At 36.1% G+C, this 18,327-nt stretch overlaps 1 protein-coding gene across 7 annotated transcripts in view; it reads right to left on the bottom strand.

The window, feature by feature from the left end:
• The window catches only part of PPP2R3A (protein phosphatase 2 regulatory subunit B''alpha), a 195,928-nt gene that overhangs the window by 16,645 nt on the left and 160,956 nt on the right, over positions 1 to 18,327 (bottom strand). For 5 of the 7 annotated variants that reach the window (XR_009350901.1, XM_059162676.1, XM_059162677.1 and 2 more), the window contains 3 exons: positions 11,219 to 11,394; positions 10,377 to 10,495; positions 8,494 to 8,600 (listed from right to left, as the gene is read on the bottom strand). Coding sequence is in view for 6 of the 7 variants with exons in the window: in XM_059162676.1 (XP_059018659.1) it covers positions 8,494 to 8,600; positions 10,377 to 10,495; positions 11,219 to 11,394 (402 nt within the window). In the remaining variant the exon portion in view is untranslated. Of the gene's footprint in view, positions 1 to 8,493; positions 8,601 to 10,376; positions 10,496 to 11,218; positions 11,395 to 16,354; positions 16,696 to 18,327 lie in introns of those variants that run through there. The other 2 variants (XM_059162679.1, XM_059162680.1) reach the window with 2 other exon arrangements.

Below are 18,327 nucleotides of genomic sequence, written 5' to 3'. Positions count from 1 at the left end.
CAAATGGCAAGATTTCATTTCTTTTGATGGCTGCGTAGTATTCCATTGTATATATATATATACCACCTCTTTATCCATTCATCTGTTGATGGACATCTAGGTTCTTTCCATAGTTTGGCTATTGTGGACATTGCTGCTATAAACACTGGGGTACATGTGCCCCTTTGGATCACTACGTTTGTATCTTTAGGGTAAATACCCAGAGGTGCAATTGCTGGGTTGTAGGGTAGCTCTATTCTACTCATTTTTATTACTTCCACATTTCTTCTTATTTTGGGTCTGGTTTGCTCTTTTTCTATCTTCTTAAGGTAGAAACTTATATTATTGATATTAGACCTTTCTGAGGCTTCCTCTAAACACTCCTTTAACTGCACCTCATTCATTTTTGTATGCTCTTTTATTTTCATTCATTTCAAAATGATTATAAGGTTCCTGTGGTTTCTTCTTTGACCCCTGTGTCTTTAAAAGTATTATTTAATTTCTAAATATGGGATTCCCAGATTACTGTTAGTGACTCATTACTTTAATTCTATTCTGGTCAGACAACACACTTTATTTACTGTAATCCATTTGAATTTATGGGATCTTATTTTGTTCACTAATCATATGGTCTTAGAGAAGTTTCATGTACACTTGAAAAAAAAAGGGTATTTTACTGTTTTTTGGAGGGTTTTCTATATATTGATTAGATAAAACATACTGTGTTGTTCAAGCCTTTTATATCTTTATTGTCTCTAATTCTCTCAGTTACTGAAAGAGGAGTGTTGAAATCTCCAACTGTCATTGTTGAATTGTCTGGCAATTTTTGTTTCACATTTTTTGGGGGCTCTGTTAAATGCTTAAATACACTTAAAAATTGTTATCATTGGATCTGTCTTTTGACTGTTTTAGAAATGGTCATTATTCACATTCTTATTGATTTTAAAGAATCTGATTTATAAAAGAACACTGCTAGTCATATAATGCAGTCCAATTTGTTTGCCTTTTGGTTGTGATACAGAATTTGTCACTTTTTAAATGTACTCAAACCCATAAGTGATTTTCTTATAAATTTCTTCCATTTCTTTTAAGCTTTTAAAGTCTATTTATTTACATGCAGACATCAGTTTAATACGTACTTTTTTCACTCACGACAGAGACACATTTTACTATTTTTTTCTTGACACATTTAAAATACTATCTTTATCATATATATAACCCTGTCTTTCACCACATCTTTATTTCCCAAACTCACTGCTATTCCTGTATATTTACTGTTCTATGTGAATTTTAGAATTAGCTTATCAAGTTCCTTGACATATTCTGGGGGATTATATAAAATTAATAAATTAGTCTTAACATGGCAAATAGTCTTTGTATCTTTTGGTGAGTTTTGTGTCTTCTTCATATATATTTTCCACTTTTTAAAAATATCAATGAATAGGATTTTTCCCTATTATAGTTTTAGCTGGTTATTTTTGGGGTGTGAGATTATTAATCTTTATCATTAACAAGTTACTTAAGTTTCCTTAGTTTTAAGATTCTGTTTTTTCTAAACCCAAAAATGTATTAAATTTATCATATGCCTTCAATCAGTTTATACACATATATTTTTTCCATCTTTAATCTGTTAATGACGGACTTTACAAAGTTAAACCACTGAAGCAATCTTGGATAAAACCCACTTACTTATGTATTCTTCTATATATTGGTAGTTTTGACAAGTTACTTAACCCTCTGTGGTTCAGTTTTCCTATCTGTAAAGTGGGGATAACAACATCTACAAAAAAGGGTTTTTGTGAGCACCCAGTGCATTAAAATATTTAGAAGAGAGCTTGGCACAAAGTATGTTTGTGTGTGTGTGTGTGTTTATAAATTAATAGATTTATTTTTGTTTAAATAAAATGGTTTAATTTCTTCCTTCTATGTACTTGGGTCTATTTTGTCATCCTTTCTCACACATTTTGAGAGGATAGCCAATCAATTTATTTTAGTCTATAGGTTATAAATTTCTCCTTGTTCAGATCCCATAGGTTTTAATAAATATAATGCATAGTTCTAGAAAGATTATAATTTGTATTTTGACTTCTGCTTTAGTTTAACACTTATTTTGAAATATATTAAGAATGTTTTTTAGCTTAATTTTTAACTTTCCAGGTATGTGCATTTTAGCTTTTAGTTAATTTCAGTTTATATTTTAAGGTGTTGCAATTTCCTTCATGCCTTAATTCATAGGCACTTCTACGATGGTTCCATGTGTATTTGCTGGGTACCAGGTATACTTTTGAGTACCTCTATGAAAGCCTACTAATTTTTTTTTTTTTTGCCTGTTTGATTTGTTGGTTTTTACATGGCTGTGGATTACAATTTTTCCTTGCATTTTTTTCTATTTATTATTTTTTAAATTATTTTTATTAACATATAATGTATTACTTGCCATAATGTATTATTTGCCCCAGGAGTATAGGTCTGTGAATCATCAGGGTTACACATTTCACATCATTCACCATAGCACATACCCTCCCCAATATACATAATTTCTTTGTATTTCTATCAGATTTATATATTGCATAAAGTTCATAACCTATTTTCATGGCCAACTGTTGGAAAGAAAAATCTCTTTTAAAGCTTTGAATTCAGGACACCTGGGTGGCTCAGTCAGTTAAGCGTCTGCCTTCGGCTCTGGTCAGGTCCTGAGATTGAGTCCCCTATCAGGTTCCTTGCTCAGCAGGGAGCCTGCTTCTTCCTCCGCCTGCCACTCCCCGCCCCCCACTCATGCTCTCTCTCTGACAAATAAATAAAATCCTTTAAAAAAAAAGCTTTGAATTCTGCTTGTCTCATTAATGTTCCATATCTGATTAAACCCTGTTACTATTCATGTTTACCTCTGTGTTAGGGGTGAATCTGAATGTAATATACAGTTCACTTTTTAATCCAATGTGAATTTTGTGTTTGGTACTATATTTGGACTTATTCTGGCCATTTATTTTGTACTGTCTTTATCTTTTTGTCTTTTCTTTCTTACTATAGTGGACATCTGTTGTTCTTTATTTGCATAGCATTCCCCCTTTTATGGCCATATTTTCTAATTTCTCTTGGGAAAACATATGGTTTGGATGGACCTTAGTCTTGTTCAAGTCTAGTACTAGGCCTCATTCCTTCAGGAACTGGACCCAAACTAAGCCAGTTGGAGTCAAAGAGACACAAATCCTAGGCTTTTGACTGAACTTAGGGGAAGGGGATTTTCTCATTTGAACTTGAGGCTATCAGGTGATCATCTTGCTGCCACATATGAAAAACTTGTTAAGAGTGAAAAGATGAAACCATTATGTAAGAGATGAAATAAAGTCTGAGTCTCTAAAGTCAGTACTACCCCTGGACTTTACAGTTCTGTAAGCCAGTATTTCCTTCTTTTCTTTCTTTCTTTCTTTCTTTCTTTTTTTTTTTTGCTAATCCCAAATTGAGATTAGGTCACTTGCCACCAAAAGAATGCTGATTAACATTATGTCTTTTAGTCAATTGAGTTTTCTTTATTAATTTTTTCCACTTAATTGTCTTTTTCTAAAAACTGATTAGAAGGTTTTCCATTTCATTTTTATTCTCTTAGTGACTGACCTTACATTTTTAACACACATACTTTAACTCGTCATTGTTAGAGAAATATAAATTATCGGTATCGGTATTCTTCACTCTAATAAAGATTCATAGTATATTACCCTGACTTAGTTTCACTCTTAACAGTATATCTGTGATCAATATTTATTTGGTTCTAAGAATACATTTTCTTAATTTTGTTGCTCATGATTACTTCTTGCATTCCACTTGTTTTCTCTACACTCCATTTACCTTCTTGTTGAAGAATATTCCTTAATACTTCTTTTAGAGATAGTCTGTGGATGGTAAACTTTTTGCACATTTGCATGTCTGAAAATGTATTGGGCGCTCACATATTAATAGGGATAGAATTCTAGATTCAAAGCTTTTTTTTTTTTTTTTTTTTTTTGCAGCATTTGAATGATGTTGTTCCATTTCTTTTTCCATTCACTTTGTGGATAATCTGTTTTTTGTCTCTGGTAGATTTTCAGTTCTTCCTTTTTTTTTTTTTTTTTTTAAAGAAAGTCATCTTTTAAAGATTTTATTTATTTATTTGACAGACAGAGATCACAAGTAGGCAGAGAGGCAGGCAGAGAGAGAGAGGAGGAAGCAGGCTCCCTGCTGAGCAGAGAGCCCGATGTGGGGCTCAATCCCAGGACTCCAGGATCATGACCTGAGCCGAAGGCAGAGGCTTTAACCCACTGAGCCACCCAGGTGCCCCTAGTTCTTCGTTTTTTATGTTCTGAAATTTCACTCTAGTAGAGGCAAACTACAGTCTGTGGAACAAATCTCTCTGTCCACCTTTTTTGGGTACAGCCCAGTGAACTAAGGTTTTGCTTTTTTAAATTTGAAAAAAAAATCAAAAGAATACTTCATGACATGTGAAAATGACAGGAAGTTTATATCTCAGGGTGCATTAGTAAAATTTTACTGGAAAACAGCCACATTCATTTGCTTACATATTATCTATGGCTACTGTCATACCACAATGCCAGAGCTAAACAGTTGTGACAGAACTGTGAAACCTAAAATACTCTCTACCTGGTCAGAAAAGTTTGCTGATTCCTGTGTATATTTATTTTTTTTAATGGCTAGAATTCTGGGAATTACCTGGCTTTTATTTCTACTGGTTTCTGCAAGGATTTCTCACTCCAGTATCATAATCAACTTCCCAAATCAAAACATTTTTAACTGTACCTTTTATTATTCAGCCCAGTGACTGTGTTTTCATTTAAATTTTTTTTCTTTTAATTACTGGTCAGTCTCATTTCAGGAATAGAATATTCTCTTACCTCTCTAAAAGTGGTAAATATAATGAACTTGAGGTCTTGTTGTGACTGCTATAGTGGGTCTCCTTCCAAGGGTGGAAGTTCTTCCATTTATTGAGTATTTTATTGATATTTGCAACTGTTTTTATTTGTCCACTTTTCTGTGTATTTGGAATCAGACTTCTGCCTCTGTTTGTATTGGTTGTTTAGGAGGGGGCAATGTGAGGTTACTACTATTTTCAATGAGAATGAAGGGATGGATGGGCCATGTTGCTGGTGTGGATATTTCAGTGGTCTTGCTATCTCTGCTCCAGGACCCCACTCTCTCATTTTTTGTCTTTCCTTTAGGGATAGGAGAGATATATAAAGGTTTGACCTACCTGGAAGCTGCTTTTTCTGGTCTCCCTCTGCTCTTGGTTTCAGTCAAATTCAGGTATAGATCACCCTTGAGTGCTGTTTCTTTTATTTGTAGCAATTATCTTCTCTATCCTCCTGCATAGAACCTAAGTTCTGTTTACTCTTCAATCTGATCCCATCTGTTTTCCTGCTTTCAGTCCACTGAAAATTTCTCTTTGTAAGTGGTACTCTGTATTTCTTATTTTTAAATGGTGTGAGAGACTAAAACTATAGTATGCTTTCACGCTACCTCCTTAAATGAGAAGTTGGTCTGAACTGTAGTTACTATTTAGAATTCCACTGTAGTTTTTGTTTGTAGCTTAATATTCATTTTATACATGGTCTTTGGACAAACCCACAAAGGTGTTTTATCTATTTTTCAGGGAATATTTTACTATGGCTGCAAATAATAGGCTCCAATTTCTTTTATTTTTTTTTGAAGTTTTTGCTTCAAAAATATGCTATCAGATGCATAGCTTTTTTTTGAGTATTCATTCTTTTTTAATTCAACCTTTGTTGTCATTCCAAAATGAAATCTTTTTAATAAGTGAATTTATTCCTTTTACATTCAGTGATCTAAAAATACTTGCCTTAGTTCTGTCATCTTTATGCTTTGTGGTCCGTGTTTTTCTTTCATGTGTATGTTTTCTGATTGAATTAGAACACTTAGAGTCTGGTTTTGGTTTTTCAAGTGTTTATTTTAATTGGTATTCCTACACCCTCAATTTGACGTACAGCTTTAAAAGATATCTATGGAGGTCCTGTTAACAAAATTTCCACACAAGTTTTCTTTCTCCTCTTTACCTCCCTTTTTCAGTTAAGTTGTTACTTCTAGAATGTTTTACATATATTTCTTCCTCTTCTCTACATTCCAGTTTTATATATTTTTTCCAGAGTATTGTGTTCTGATCTCTACACTTTCTACATTTGAATGGATTGAATACTGTCATTTCTTTTCCATAGTGGTTGTTCCATTTCTGGGCTCTTTATCTGGGTTTGGTTTGTTCTTGGTTTTATGATTACATCCTTTTTAAAGAAGAGCTCAGGGGTGCTATAGTCCCTTTAGTTCTTACATGTTTTAAAGTACCATTTGTGCTTTCATGCTTGAATGTCATCTTGAGTTAGTACAAAATCTGGGGTTATATGGACACCTGGGTGGCTCAGTTAGTTAAGCTTCTGCCTTCGGCTCAGGTCATGATCTTGGAGTCCTGGGATCAAGCCCCAGGTTTACCTCCCTGCTTGGCATGTGGTTTGCTTCTCCCTCTGCTGCTCCCCCTGCTTATTCTCTCTCTCTCTCTCAAATAAATACAATCTTTAAAAAAATTTTGGGGGGTTATAGAATGTCTTTCTCTAAGAAGGTTGTAAATGTTGTTTCATGGTCTTCCAGTATTCATTTTTACTATGGAGGTATCTAAGGCAAGGGTGATTCCCCACCCCACCCCCCCGTCTGATGACTTGAAATTTTTTTTTCAAGAATTTATTTATTTATTTGACAGACAGAGATCACAAGTAGGCAGAGAAGCAGGCAGAGAGAGAGAGAGGAGGAAGCAGGCTCCCCACTGAGCAGAGAGCACGATGCGGGACTTGATCCCAGGACTCTGGGATCATGACCCGAGCCGAAGGCAGTGGTTTAACCCACTGAGCCACCCAGGCGCCCCATGACTTGAAATTTTTTAAAATGGAAAAAAAAACCCAAACTTTTATTTATCTTTGAATTCTGGGGAATAGATGGGGAAGGAATCATTATCAGAGTTTTCTGGATATGGTGTGCTTCTGACCTTTCAGATTTCAAGTCTTGTTTTATTTTTAAAAAAGCTTTTTATTATCTTAGAATTTGCTCTGTTGTCTAATACATATGAGTTAGATCCCTGTCGTTTTCTTTACATATACCTAATTTCATTTAGGTTTAACTGTTACACAAAAAATTGTATACATTTAATGAATACATCTTGCTCAGTTTGGAAATATGTATGTATCTGTGATAACCACAACTAAAGAACCAAACATACCCATCACCTCCAAAAATTTCCTTGTATTCTTGTGTGTATTTTGTAGGAAGACTTAACAAGAGCTTTATCCTTTTAACATTTTGAAATGTGTAATACCACATTTTTAACTGTAGGTACAAAGTTGTACAGCAGATCTCTAGAACTTACTCATCTTGTGTAACAGAAACTTTATACAAGTGTGGAAAAAGTTAGGTACCAAACAGTGAATGTAATATGCTAAATATTTATAAGGGAAAAAAGAAATGTAAGAATGTATATGTGTGTGTGTGTGTGTGTGTGTATATATATATATATATATATATATATTTTTTTTTTTTTTTTTTTTTTTTTTTTAAATATAGGCTCTCTAATGTGGGGCTTGAACTTATGACCCTGAGACTGACACCTAAGCTGAGATCAAGAGTTGAATGCTTAACTGACTGAGCTGTCCAGGGACCCCATATTTGCTTTTTTATATATACAAATGTATATGCATATATGTGTGTGTGTATGTGTGTGTATGAAATAGAGTGAGACAGAGAGTATCCTTGGAAGGGTACATAAGAAAAGGACCAGAGTGATTGCTTCTGGGAAGGAAAACTGGGCAGCAAGAAACTTTACTATTTATCCTTTTGTTTCTTTGAATATTAAAACATATGAATGGATTACCTACTCAAAAATGTATTACATTAATAACAAGGAATTATTAAGAGCCTTAGAGGAACTGCTAAATAAAGGAATCCCGAGAACATGCTGGAAAAAGCCAACAAATTATAAAGTTGCTGAAATGTACTAAGCAGTGAAAATCTTGGATAATTTCTTACTATGGTCCTTTATAGAATTATACCCTATTATAAATTTCATGTAGAACTAACTTCTTGTTTAGGGTTGAATGCACAAAACCATATATGGTAAATACTTGTTTTAAACATGATCATCTTTATTATTTGAAAAAAACTTCAGTTGTTTTAGCCTCATCCTGTATTTACAGGGCTTGTAGTAAAACTCCACAATGATCATAGCTTCACTGAAAGTACTACTCCTTGAAAGGAAATGGGACATGTGAAGAGTTTTCAGGAAATTAGTGAAGAGGGGAAGAGAAGACTGCTGGGAAAAATATTCTTTCAACTAAAGTTGGTTATAACCACTCATTTTTATCATATTCAAAAATAGGGATTAATAGTTTGATTTTTTTAAGGTGGTTTTAATATTCCTGATATGGTTATCCCTGTTAAAAAGTTCTACAAGACCCAGGGAGACTCACTCACCCTTCCTGGAACTGTGCTTGGGCAGATTCCTCTGCAACAAGAGTCTCATATTCCTCAGCTGCAAACCTGTCCCAGTCAGAAGGCTCAGGCCCCTCATTCTCAACATCCTGATTGCACAGAGGACAGGAAACAAAAATAATCAAAGACAAAGAATTAGAGATAGATTTCCTTTACTTATATACATCATTTGTGATGATCTACCCGAAAATGTTTCATCTTAACGTGTTAAAAGACGTGCTATTAAAGTAACACTCCTAACATGATTTCTGTGCCTCCAATCACAAAATTATAGTGAATTCTTGGCAGCTAATTCTTTAGGTCTAGATTCTTTTGCCTTATAATCAGAGACCTTTCCCGAGGCCTTTCTCCTTGGTACTTTGCACAGCAGCTATATGGAGTGACTTGTGGTTTTTGCATATGTCTACCTGAAATACACCATCCCTTCCTCCGGTACATTTTTATTGCTTCTCTAAAAGCCAGCTCAGATACCATGTCATCTGTGCTATCTTCCTGGAAACAGCCCTTCTTCCCCAAATCATTTCTGTACTAAACTGTGTATGCTTGATTGCTACTTTTTGTTCTTTTGTATCTCTATTTGACCATATGTCTCTTCAACACACTGTCTAAAATTTATTGAGCACTTTCTGACTAAAAATGTTCTTTGCAGATCAGAACAAATCTTGATATACTGTCACCTCTTATAAAGTAAAATTTATAACACAAATAAAAGAAATGAAGGGGGAAAAGGCTTTACATTTTCTTTTTCTTCTATGATATGGGCATTATCTTGGATTACATATTCCAGGTAAAATGTTTTTCTATGATTAAAATTAGCACTGCCTTCAGATGTAAGGTTAATTATGCCTAGAAGAATGCAAATACCTAAATATTGACCATACTATGTGTTATGATATTTAATCCACTTTAAGAACACCTACCACATCCTTTTAACATCTTTGAAACTGGCACACATCTTAAATTTACAATGGCAATTTTGTTTGTTTTAAAGTATATAAGATAATGGGCACCTTTGAGTCAGTGAAACATAATTCTGTCTTTAAGCTAGTGATAATGTGCCTTGATATGCTCCAAGATAAGGTGCAGTTTTTGTTTTTAGAGGTGATCTTTGTATTCTTACTGCTACTTAGGTCTACATGTAGAAGGAAAAGAAAAGATGGTGCAAATTTCCTGCAGTTGTACTCCTATAGGACCAGTGGAAACAGTCCTTTTCTATCAACATTATTTTTACTTTTTAAACAAGGGAATAGAAGGGAAGTGTTGATATTCTGCCTCCTACTCCTTTCTGGACACAGACCACATGATGTTCAGGGTTTTTTGAAGGTCCCTAGACTTTTGTGTATGGGGAAGGGTACTCATCTCTATTCAGGTATAGAATGACTTCACAGTGATAGTCATGCACAACAATCATTAAACTTGAAAAAAATGTTATATTATCTGAGGGTTGTTTATCATGGAGAACGCCTAGTTTTCATTATGATGGAGAAAGTTGTTTACCATGTCATCCTGGAAATGAATGGTACAGTTAACCCCAATATGCTTTCTAATACAGATATGCCTACTGATACATGGTTTAAAAAATGGAAGGACAAATTGTTTTCAAAACTTTTGTAAGTAGTTTCTAAAATATATATAAGAACACAAACCATACAATTCACAATGATAGGCATATGAAGGTTACCTGAACCTGAAGATTAGCTGTGGGGAGAGATGTGCTTTAGGTCCATTTTTCTCTTTTCAGTATGCGATGAAATGTCTTAAATGTTACTTCTTTAAATACAAGACTCCTATAGGTAGAGATCATTTTTATCTGTAGCACACAAACCCTGATACTGCAGCCCTCATATAGAAGTTAAAACCAGTACCTTCTGGACCGCAAAGGGATCTCTCTGTTCATGGTCTAAGTACTTCTCCAGATTAAAGAAAGTGTCATAAAAGATGTGTGCCATTCTGCATCTCTTCAGATCTCGTAGTGTTATTTTCCCTATGTAAAAATAAATTACTAAATTTTAAGAACTGTTTTTTGGCAAATGAAAAAATCTTTTACTGAAGTTTAAAAGTATATGTATATGCTAATTTTATTATACAAGAACCCATTTTTTTGAGGTAAAACTGACATAAAATTCACCATTTTAACCTTTTTAGTGTGTAATTCCATGGCTTTTAGTACATTCACAATGTTGTGAAACCATCACTACTATTGAGCTCCATAATGTTTCTTCACTTCAAAAGGAAACTCTGTACCCATCAAGCCGACCTTCCACAACTCCCCTTATCCTGAGCTCTGGGCAATCAATAATCGGCTTTCTGTTTCTGTGGACAACTTTTTTTAAAAAAAGATATACTTACTTATTTGAGAGTGCAATGGGCCAGGGCACAGGGAGGAGAGAGAGAATCTCAGACTCCCCTCTGAACATGGAGCCCCAGGTAGGGCTTGATCTGACCTTGAGATCATGACCTGAGCTGAAATCAAGAGCTGAATGCTTAACTGACTGAGGTACCCAGGCACCCCTCTATGGAAAAACTTCTTAAGTAGGATTTGCTATCAATTGTTGGTTCCACACCAAAAAGAGAAATTTAAATATTTCTGTATTTGAGAAGCCAGTATGGAAGACTCTGGAAGTTAAATAATTTAGGACAATCCAGGATTAAATGCCCACTCTGTTACATAGGTGAAAAGTGCAAACGGCCTTTTACTCAATCTTACCATCAATGGCTGGCTTCACCAGGTCAAGCATCTGACACAGCAAATCATGGAATGGCAACGGCTCAATGCCCATGGCTTCCATCCGTTCACACTGCTCCTCATAGAAGTACTCTAGCTCGTACATGGAGAGTACACCATCTCCATCCACATCCATGCAGCGGAACCAATACTCAATGCTAGGACATAAAGACACTGGTTATTTTTTTATCTTTATATTTTCAGATAAGATGCCTATATTATTCCTTCCTTACATTTCAGTTTTAAGAACTGTGTATTAATTTCACACTATGAAAGATGAAATTCTAGCTCTTTTACTTCTCATTCCACTTTACCTACAGGCTCTTCTGGACCTCTTAAATTACCCAACATTCAGAGTTTATAACTTATTTTTCTTTTCTCTCCTATTTGCTTAGATTTCTGTGTACATGTTATTGTTCAATGCCCGTATCTGCCAGTTCTCTACAACCATAATCAGTCTCATCAGGGTTCTACCAACTAGATATTCTTGATGAAGTCTTTCTTGCTTCCTTCCAACTTACTCTAACCTGGACTGTTTGCCCTCTAGGCTGGGTTCACAGTTTCATCCCAGGGATTCCTTTCACCTTTCTCCCACTTCTTGTATTTCATACTTTCCTCATTCTTGATTGACTTCCTTGTTTGGTGTAACACACCTTTCGGTAGCTTCCTGAAAAAAGGAGCATGGCAGGTAATGTTTTTTGTGATCTTGGATAGTTGAAAATACCTTTTATCTACCCCCTAACTTGGTTGATATTTTGGCTAGTTATAGGATTAAACCTCAGTGGTACTTTTCCTTCAGAATTTTAAAGGCAATGATACACTTTCTTCTATCTATCCACTGTTTTTTTTTTTTTTTTTTTTTTTAAAGATTTTATTTATTTATTTGACAGAGAGAAATTACAAGTACACTGAGAGGCAGGCAGAGAGAGAGAGAGAAGGAAGCAGGCTCCCTGCCGAGCAGAGAGCCCGATGTGGGACTCGATCCCAGGACCCTGAGATCATGACCTGAGCCGAAGGCAGCAGCTTAACCCACTGAGCCACCCAGGCGCCCTATCCACTGTTTTTGAAAAGTCTAAAGCCATGCTGATATCTGATCCTTTGACTCCAATAACCTTTTTTTTTTTTCTTAAGCCTATACACATTTCTCTGGGTTCTTTGTGTTCTGAAATACCATGATGAAGTATCCTGGTTTGGGTCTAATTTATCTATTTTACTGGGCTTTCTGAGAGCCCTGTCCCTTAGTTCTTGGAAATCTTAAATTATTTTATTTCTTCCCTGCTTCTTTTTACCCTTATCCATTCTTTCTCTGGAACTCTTGTTATTCACATCTATATGATCAAATATGGTAGCCACTATCCATATAATGCTAGTTCAATTTTTTTTTTTTAAAGACTGTATTTATTTGAGAGAGAACAAGAATGACAGAGAGCATGAGCAGGGGGAGGGAGAGGGAGAAGCAGACTTGGGGCTTGATCCCAGGATCCTGGGATTATGACCTGAGCTGAAGGCATATGCTTAACCAACTGAGCCACCCAGGCACCCTGACTAGTCCAATTTGAGGTATCTTTAAGAGCAAATACACAATAGATTTTGAAGACTTAATATGAAAAAAAGTAAAACATCAGTATTTTTATACTGATTACATGTTCAAATAACATTTCAGATATATTGGGTTAAATAGGATACATAATTACAGTTAATTTTGTTTCTCTACATTTTTACTGTGGCTAAAATTTTTTAAATAATTTTTTAATGTTTTAAGTAAAAACTGTATTTAAGGTATACAATGAGATAATATATAGTGAAAATTACGACAGTAAAACTACTTAGCAGAGCATCTCCTCACTTAGTCACCATTTTTGGGAGGAAGAAGGGTGAGAGGATCTGAAAATCTACTCCCTTAGCAAATTTCCAGTATTCAGTACAGTATTATAAACTATAGTCACCATGTTGTATGTTTCATCCTGACTGCAACTTTGTACCCTTTGACCAGCTCTTCACCACTGCCTTCTCCCCTCAGCCCCTCCTAACCAAAATTCTACTCTATGCCTGTTTGTATTTGACTGTTTTTAGATTCTACATATAAGTAAGATAATGCAGTATTTGTCTCTCTGTGCCTGCCTTATTTCACTTAGCATGGTGTACTCCAGGTTCATCCACATTATTGCAAATGACAGGATTTCCTTCTTTTTAAAGGGTGAATAATATTCCATTATATGCATACACACACACACACAAGCACATATATATATGCCATAATATTCCAGTGTGTATGTGTCACACACAATATACTTTCTTTATCCATTTATCCCCCAGGGGATATTCAGGGTGATTCCGCATCTTAGCTACTGTGAATAATGCTGCAATGAACATGGGAGTGCAGGTACCTCTTCATGATCTTAATTTCAGAGCTCTGATTTGAGATAGTGATATACGAAGATCCTGAACTGACTTCCTCTCACAGATACACCAAATCAACAGCTATATATGGTGTAATTTCCTCTGAAAAGAACCATTAAAACTACCTGAGTGACTCCTACACACTGGACAAACAAGAAAAACCCCACATCTATGTGGGTAGGACAGGCTGAGATACAATTTCACTCTAATTTCCACCTCTGTCATAGTGCCTGCAATCAGGAGGGACCTTAAACCTGAACTTCTTCCAAGAAGTTAAGGATTTGAATCTCACACTGGGCCCCATAACTTTTTAGGACATGCAGCTAAAAGATGATTCCCTAAAACATCTAGCTCTGGAAACCAACAGAGCTTGTGACCACGAGACCGACAAGGCTATAGTGAAGTGAGAAATGGCTCTTAAATGCTTGTGTGCTTAGACTCACCCACACCAAGGACCAGTGCAGAAGTAGCCAGTCAGCATACACACTTTCTGTGAAAGAGACTCATTTCCTTATCTTAAATCCTTGGCCTATCGTCAGGCATCTAGTTTCACATCTAGGGGCCTGCCTGGGGTACTCTCTGGGAACAACAGCTAGTGGATACTATCTTCACTCTCCCCCCTCTGCTGCACTACAGAGAGCCAGTATCTCCTGGAGGGAGATTTTACACACATCTGATGCCCCTGTTTTTATATCTGGAGCCCTGCCTGGTATTTGCAGCTGCCACCCAGTGGATACTCACTGATAGCCTGGCTCTTGTGGCCAGGGGTGGGGCTTGTGTTCCTGGGCCCCATGGGACTGTAACAATAGGAGACACAGTTCTTGGCAGGTGGCTATATCCAGGGTACTGCATAGACAAGAAAGCCCCCAGGCTTTCTGTGAAAGAGAGCTATTTGCTTGTGTTGGAGTTTTAGCCCAAAAGGCAGGTTTCAGGTTTGGCATACATTTAGAAGCTTATGGTTACTTTCACGGAATGGAGGCCAGTGGATGCCATCTTTGTGCTCTCCCTTTGTCTTGCTCTAGCTTGCTGGAATCTTTTAGGAAGGAGTGTATGCACTTGCATGGTGCCCCAATTTTTGGGACTGCTTCCCAGGAGGCACTTTGAGTGGCTTAGCTCTGACAGTCAATGGGGCTTATGCTTGTGGTCCCACAGGACTGTATGTATATATGTGCATACTTTAAAAAGATGAAAACAAGTCCACATTTAGGTGCTGAGATCCCCCCCTTTAGGACCCTGACAGCTCTTGGCACAACCTCAACTATTGGGAGCCGTTTAAAATAAAATAGGATGCATGGACAATTTAAAGGTTTAAGAGACAACAGCTAGGGCAGGGGTGGAATAATAAGACTCACTATTACATGACGCTGCTATTCAAGAGTTGGAGAGGTGACCATTTTATCTAATGCACAGAAACCAACAGAGTCAAGCAAAATGAATTAACAAAAAAATATGTTCTGAAGTAAAAAACAAGATAAAATCTCAGAAAAAAATCCTTAATAAAACTAAATTAATAAAGTGGGTATAGAGGGATTATCCCTCCACATAATAAAGACCATATATGCAAGCCCACAGCTAACATCATCTTCATTGATGAAAAGCTGAAATTTTTCCTGTAAGATCTGAAGCAAGACAAAATACCCACTTTCATCATTTTTATTCAAGATAATACTGGATGCCCTAGTCAGAGAAATTAGGCAAGAAAAAGAAATAAAAGTCATCCAAATTGGAAATGGAAGAAGCAAAACTGTTAACTCTGAGATGACATTATATACAGAAAACCCTAAAGACTCCATCAAAAACTGTTACAATTAATAAACTCTGTATAGTTGCAGGATACAAAAATCAATAGGAAGTAGCAGAAAGGTAAATTAACAAGCCCATTTTCAGCTATATCCCAAATAATATAATACCTGGAAATTAATTTAACCAAGGAAGAAAAAGACCTGTACACTGAAAACCACAGGATACTGATGAAAGAAACTGAAGACGACATGCATAAATGCAAAGACAGTTCATGTTCATGGATTGGAAGAATTAACATTGTTAATATTACTCAAAGCAATCTACAGATTTGGTACAGTCCCTATAAAAACTCTAACAGCATTTTTTTACAGAAAGAGAACAAACTGTCCTAAAATTTGTATGGAATGACAAAAGACCATGAATAGCCAAAACAATATTGAGCAACAGGAAAAAAGCTGGAGACATCATACCACTTGATTTCAAAATGTACTACAAAACTACAGCAATCTAAACAGTGTGGTATTGGTATAGTACCAGACAGAACATACAATAGAACATACAATAGACAGCCCAGAAATAAACCCATGCAAATATGGTTAATTGATGTAGAACAAAGGAGTCAAGGATATAAAATGGAAAAAGGATAGTTGCTTCAATAAATGTGCTGGAAAAACTGACAGCCACGTGCCAAAGAAAGAAACTGGACCAGTATCTTACACTATACACAAAAACCAAAATGTATTAAAAACTTAAATACGGGGCGCCTGGGTGACTCAGTGGGTTAAGCCGCTGCCTTCGGCTCAGGTCATGATCTCAGGGTCCTGGGATCGAGTCCCACGTCGGGCTCTCTGCTCAGCGGGGAGCCTGCTTCCTCCTCTCTCTCTCTTTGCCTGCCTCTCTGCCTACTTGTGATCTCTCTCTGTCAAATAAATAAATAAATAACAACAACAAAAAACAAAAACCTTAAATATGGGGCACCTGGGTGGCTCACTTGGTAAGTGTCTGCCTTTGGCTCATGTTATGATCCCAAGGTCCCGAGATCAAGTCCTGTGTCAGGTTCCCTGCTCAGCAGGGAGTCCACTTCTCCCTCTCCTTCTGCTCCTCCCATGCTTGTGCTCTCTCTCTCTTTCAAATAAATGAATAAAAAAATTTTTTTAAAAGATTTTATTTATTTGACATACAGAGATCACAAGTAGGCAGGGGTGGGGGAAGGAGGCTCCCTGCAGGGAGCCTGATGTGGAACTTGATCCCAGGACCTTGAGATCATGACCCAAGCCAAAGGCAGAGGCTTAACCCACTGAGCCACCCAGGTGCCCCTGAATTAAAAAAAATAAATAAATAACTTAAAAAACCTGAATGCAATCAAACTATAAAACTTCTAGAAGAAAATATTGGCAGTAGGCTCCTTGATATCATCTTGGGAATGATTTTATGGATCTGACACCAAAAACAAAGGTAACAAAAGCAAAAATAAAGTGAGACTACATTAAACTAAAAAAACTTTTGCACAGCAAAGGAAATCATCAACAAAATAAAAAGGCAAACTCCTGTATATCCAAAACATATAAAGAAGTCATATAACTCAACAGCCAAACAAACAAACAAATAAACAAAAACCCAACTGACCAAACAATGGGTAGAGGATCTAAATAAACATTTTTCCAAAGACACACAGATGGCCAGTAGGTACATCAGAAGATGCTCAACATGACTCAGGATGCTCAGCATTTCATCAGGGAAATGCAGTTAAAAAAGATAATGAGGTATCACCTCACACCTGTTAGAATGATGGTCATCAAAAAGACTAGAAATAACAAGTGTTAGTGAGGATATGGAAAAAAGGGAATGTATGCGTACTGTGGCAAGAAAATAAATTAGTGCAGCTACAATGGAACACAACACTAAAGTTTCTCAGAAAATTATAAACAGAATTACTGTATAATCCAGCAATTCTACCTTTGGTTATTCATCTGAAGAAAATGAAAACAGTCAGTTGAAAAGATATATCCACTCTCATGTTCAATCCCATGTGGCATTATTTACAATAGCTAAAATATGGTAAAAACCCAAATGTCAATTGATGGATTAATAAAGGAAATGTGGTAGATATACACAGTGAAATATTACTCAGCCTAAAAAATGATTTGATTTAAAAAAATGGGTTAAGTACTTGAATACTTAAAAAAAAAAGATTTACTTAGAGAGATAAGAGCATGAGCAAGCACAAAAGAGCGAGAGGGGCAAAGGGAGAGGAAGAGGAAGACAGAATCTCAAGCACACTCTGTGCCACGTGCAGAACCCGACACGGGGCTTAATCTCATGACCTCAAGATTGTGATTTGGTTTGACTGCGCCAAAACCAAGAGCTGGAGGCTTAACCAAATGTGCCACCCAGGCACTCCTTAATAGACATTTGTCTAAAGGAGACATACAGATGGCCAACAGACCCCTAAAAAGGTAGCAAACATCACTAATCATCAGGGAACTGCAAACTAAAATCACAATGGGGCATCACTTCATACTTGTCAGATGGCTAAAATAAAAAATACAAGAAATAATGAGTGTTGGTGAGGATGTGGAGAAAAAGGAACCCTCACGCACTGTTCATGGGAATGTAAACTGGTGCAGCCACTGTGGAAAACAGTATGGAGGTTCCTCCAAAAGTTAAAAATAGAAATATCATATGATCTAGTAATTCCATTACTGGGTATTTACCTAAGAAAACAAAAACATTATTTTGCACCCCATGTTTATTTCAGTGTTACTTACAATAGCCAAGATACAGAAGCAACCCAAGTGTCCACTGATAGATGACTGGAGGAAGATGTGGTATGTATATACAAAATGCAATATTACTCAGCTAAAAAAAAAGAATGAATTCTTGCTGTTTGCCAACAACATGGATAAACTAGAGAGTATAATGCTACATGAAATAAATTAGGTCAGAGA

This window comes from Mustela lutreola, chromosome 2 (genome assembly GCF_030435805.1).
Source record: "Mustela lutreola isolate mMusLut2 chromosome 2, mMusLut2.pri, whole genome shotgun sequence".
In the NCBI taxonomy this organism is placed as follows: Eukaryota; Metazoa; Chordata; class Mammalia; order Carnivora; family Mustelidae; genus Mustela; species Mustela lutreola.
Note: the sequence above shows the minus strand (reverse complement) of the source record. Positions and strands in the feature narration are given on the sequence as shown.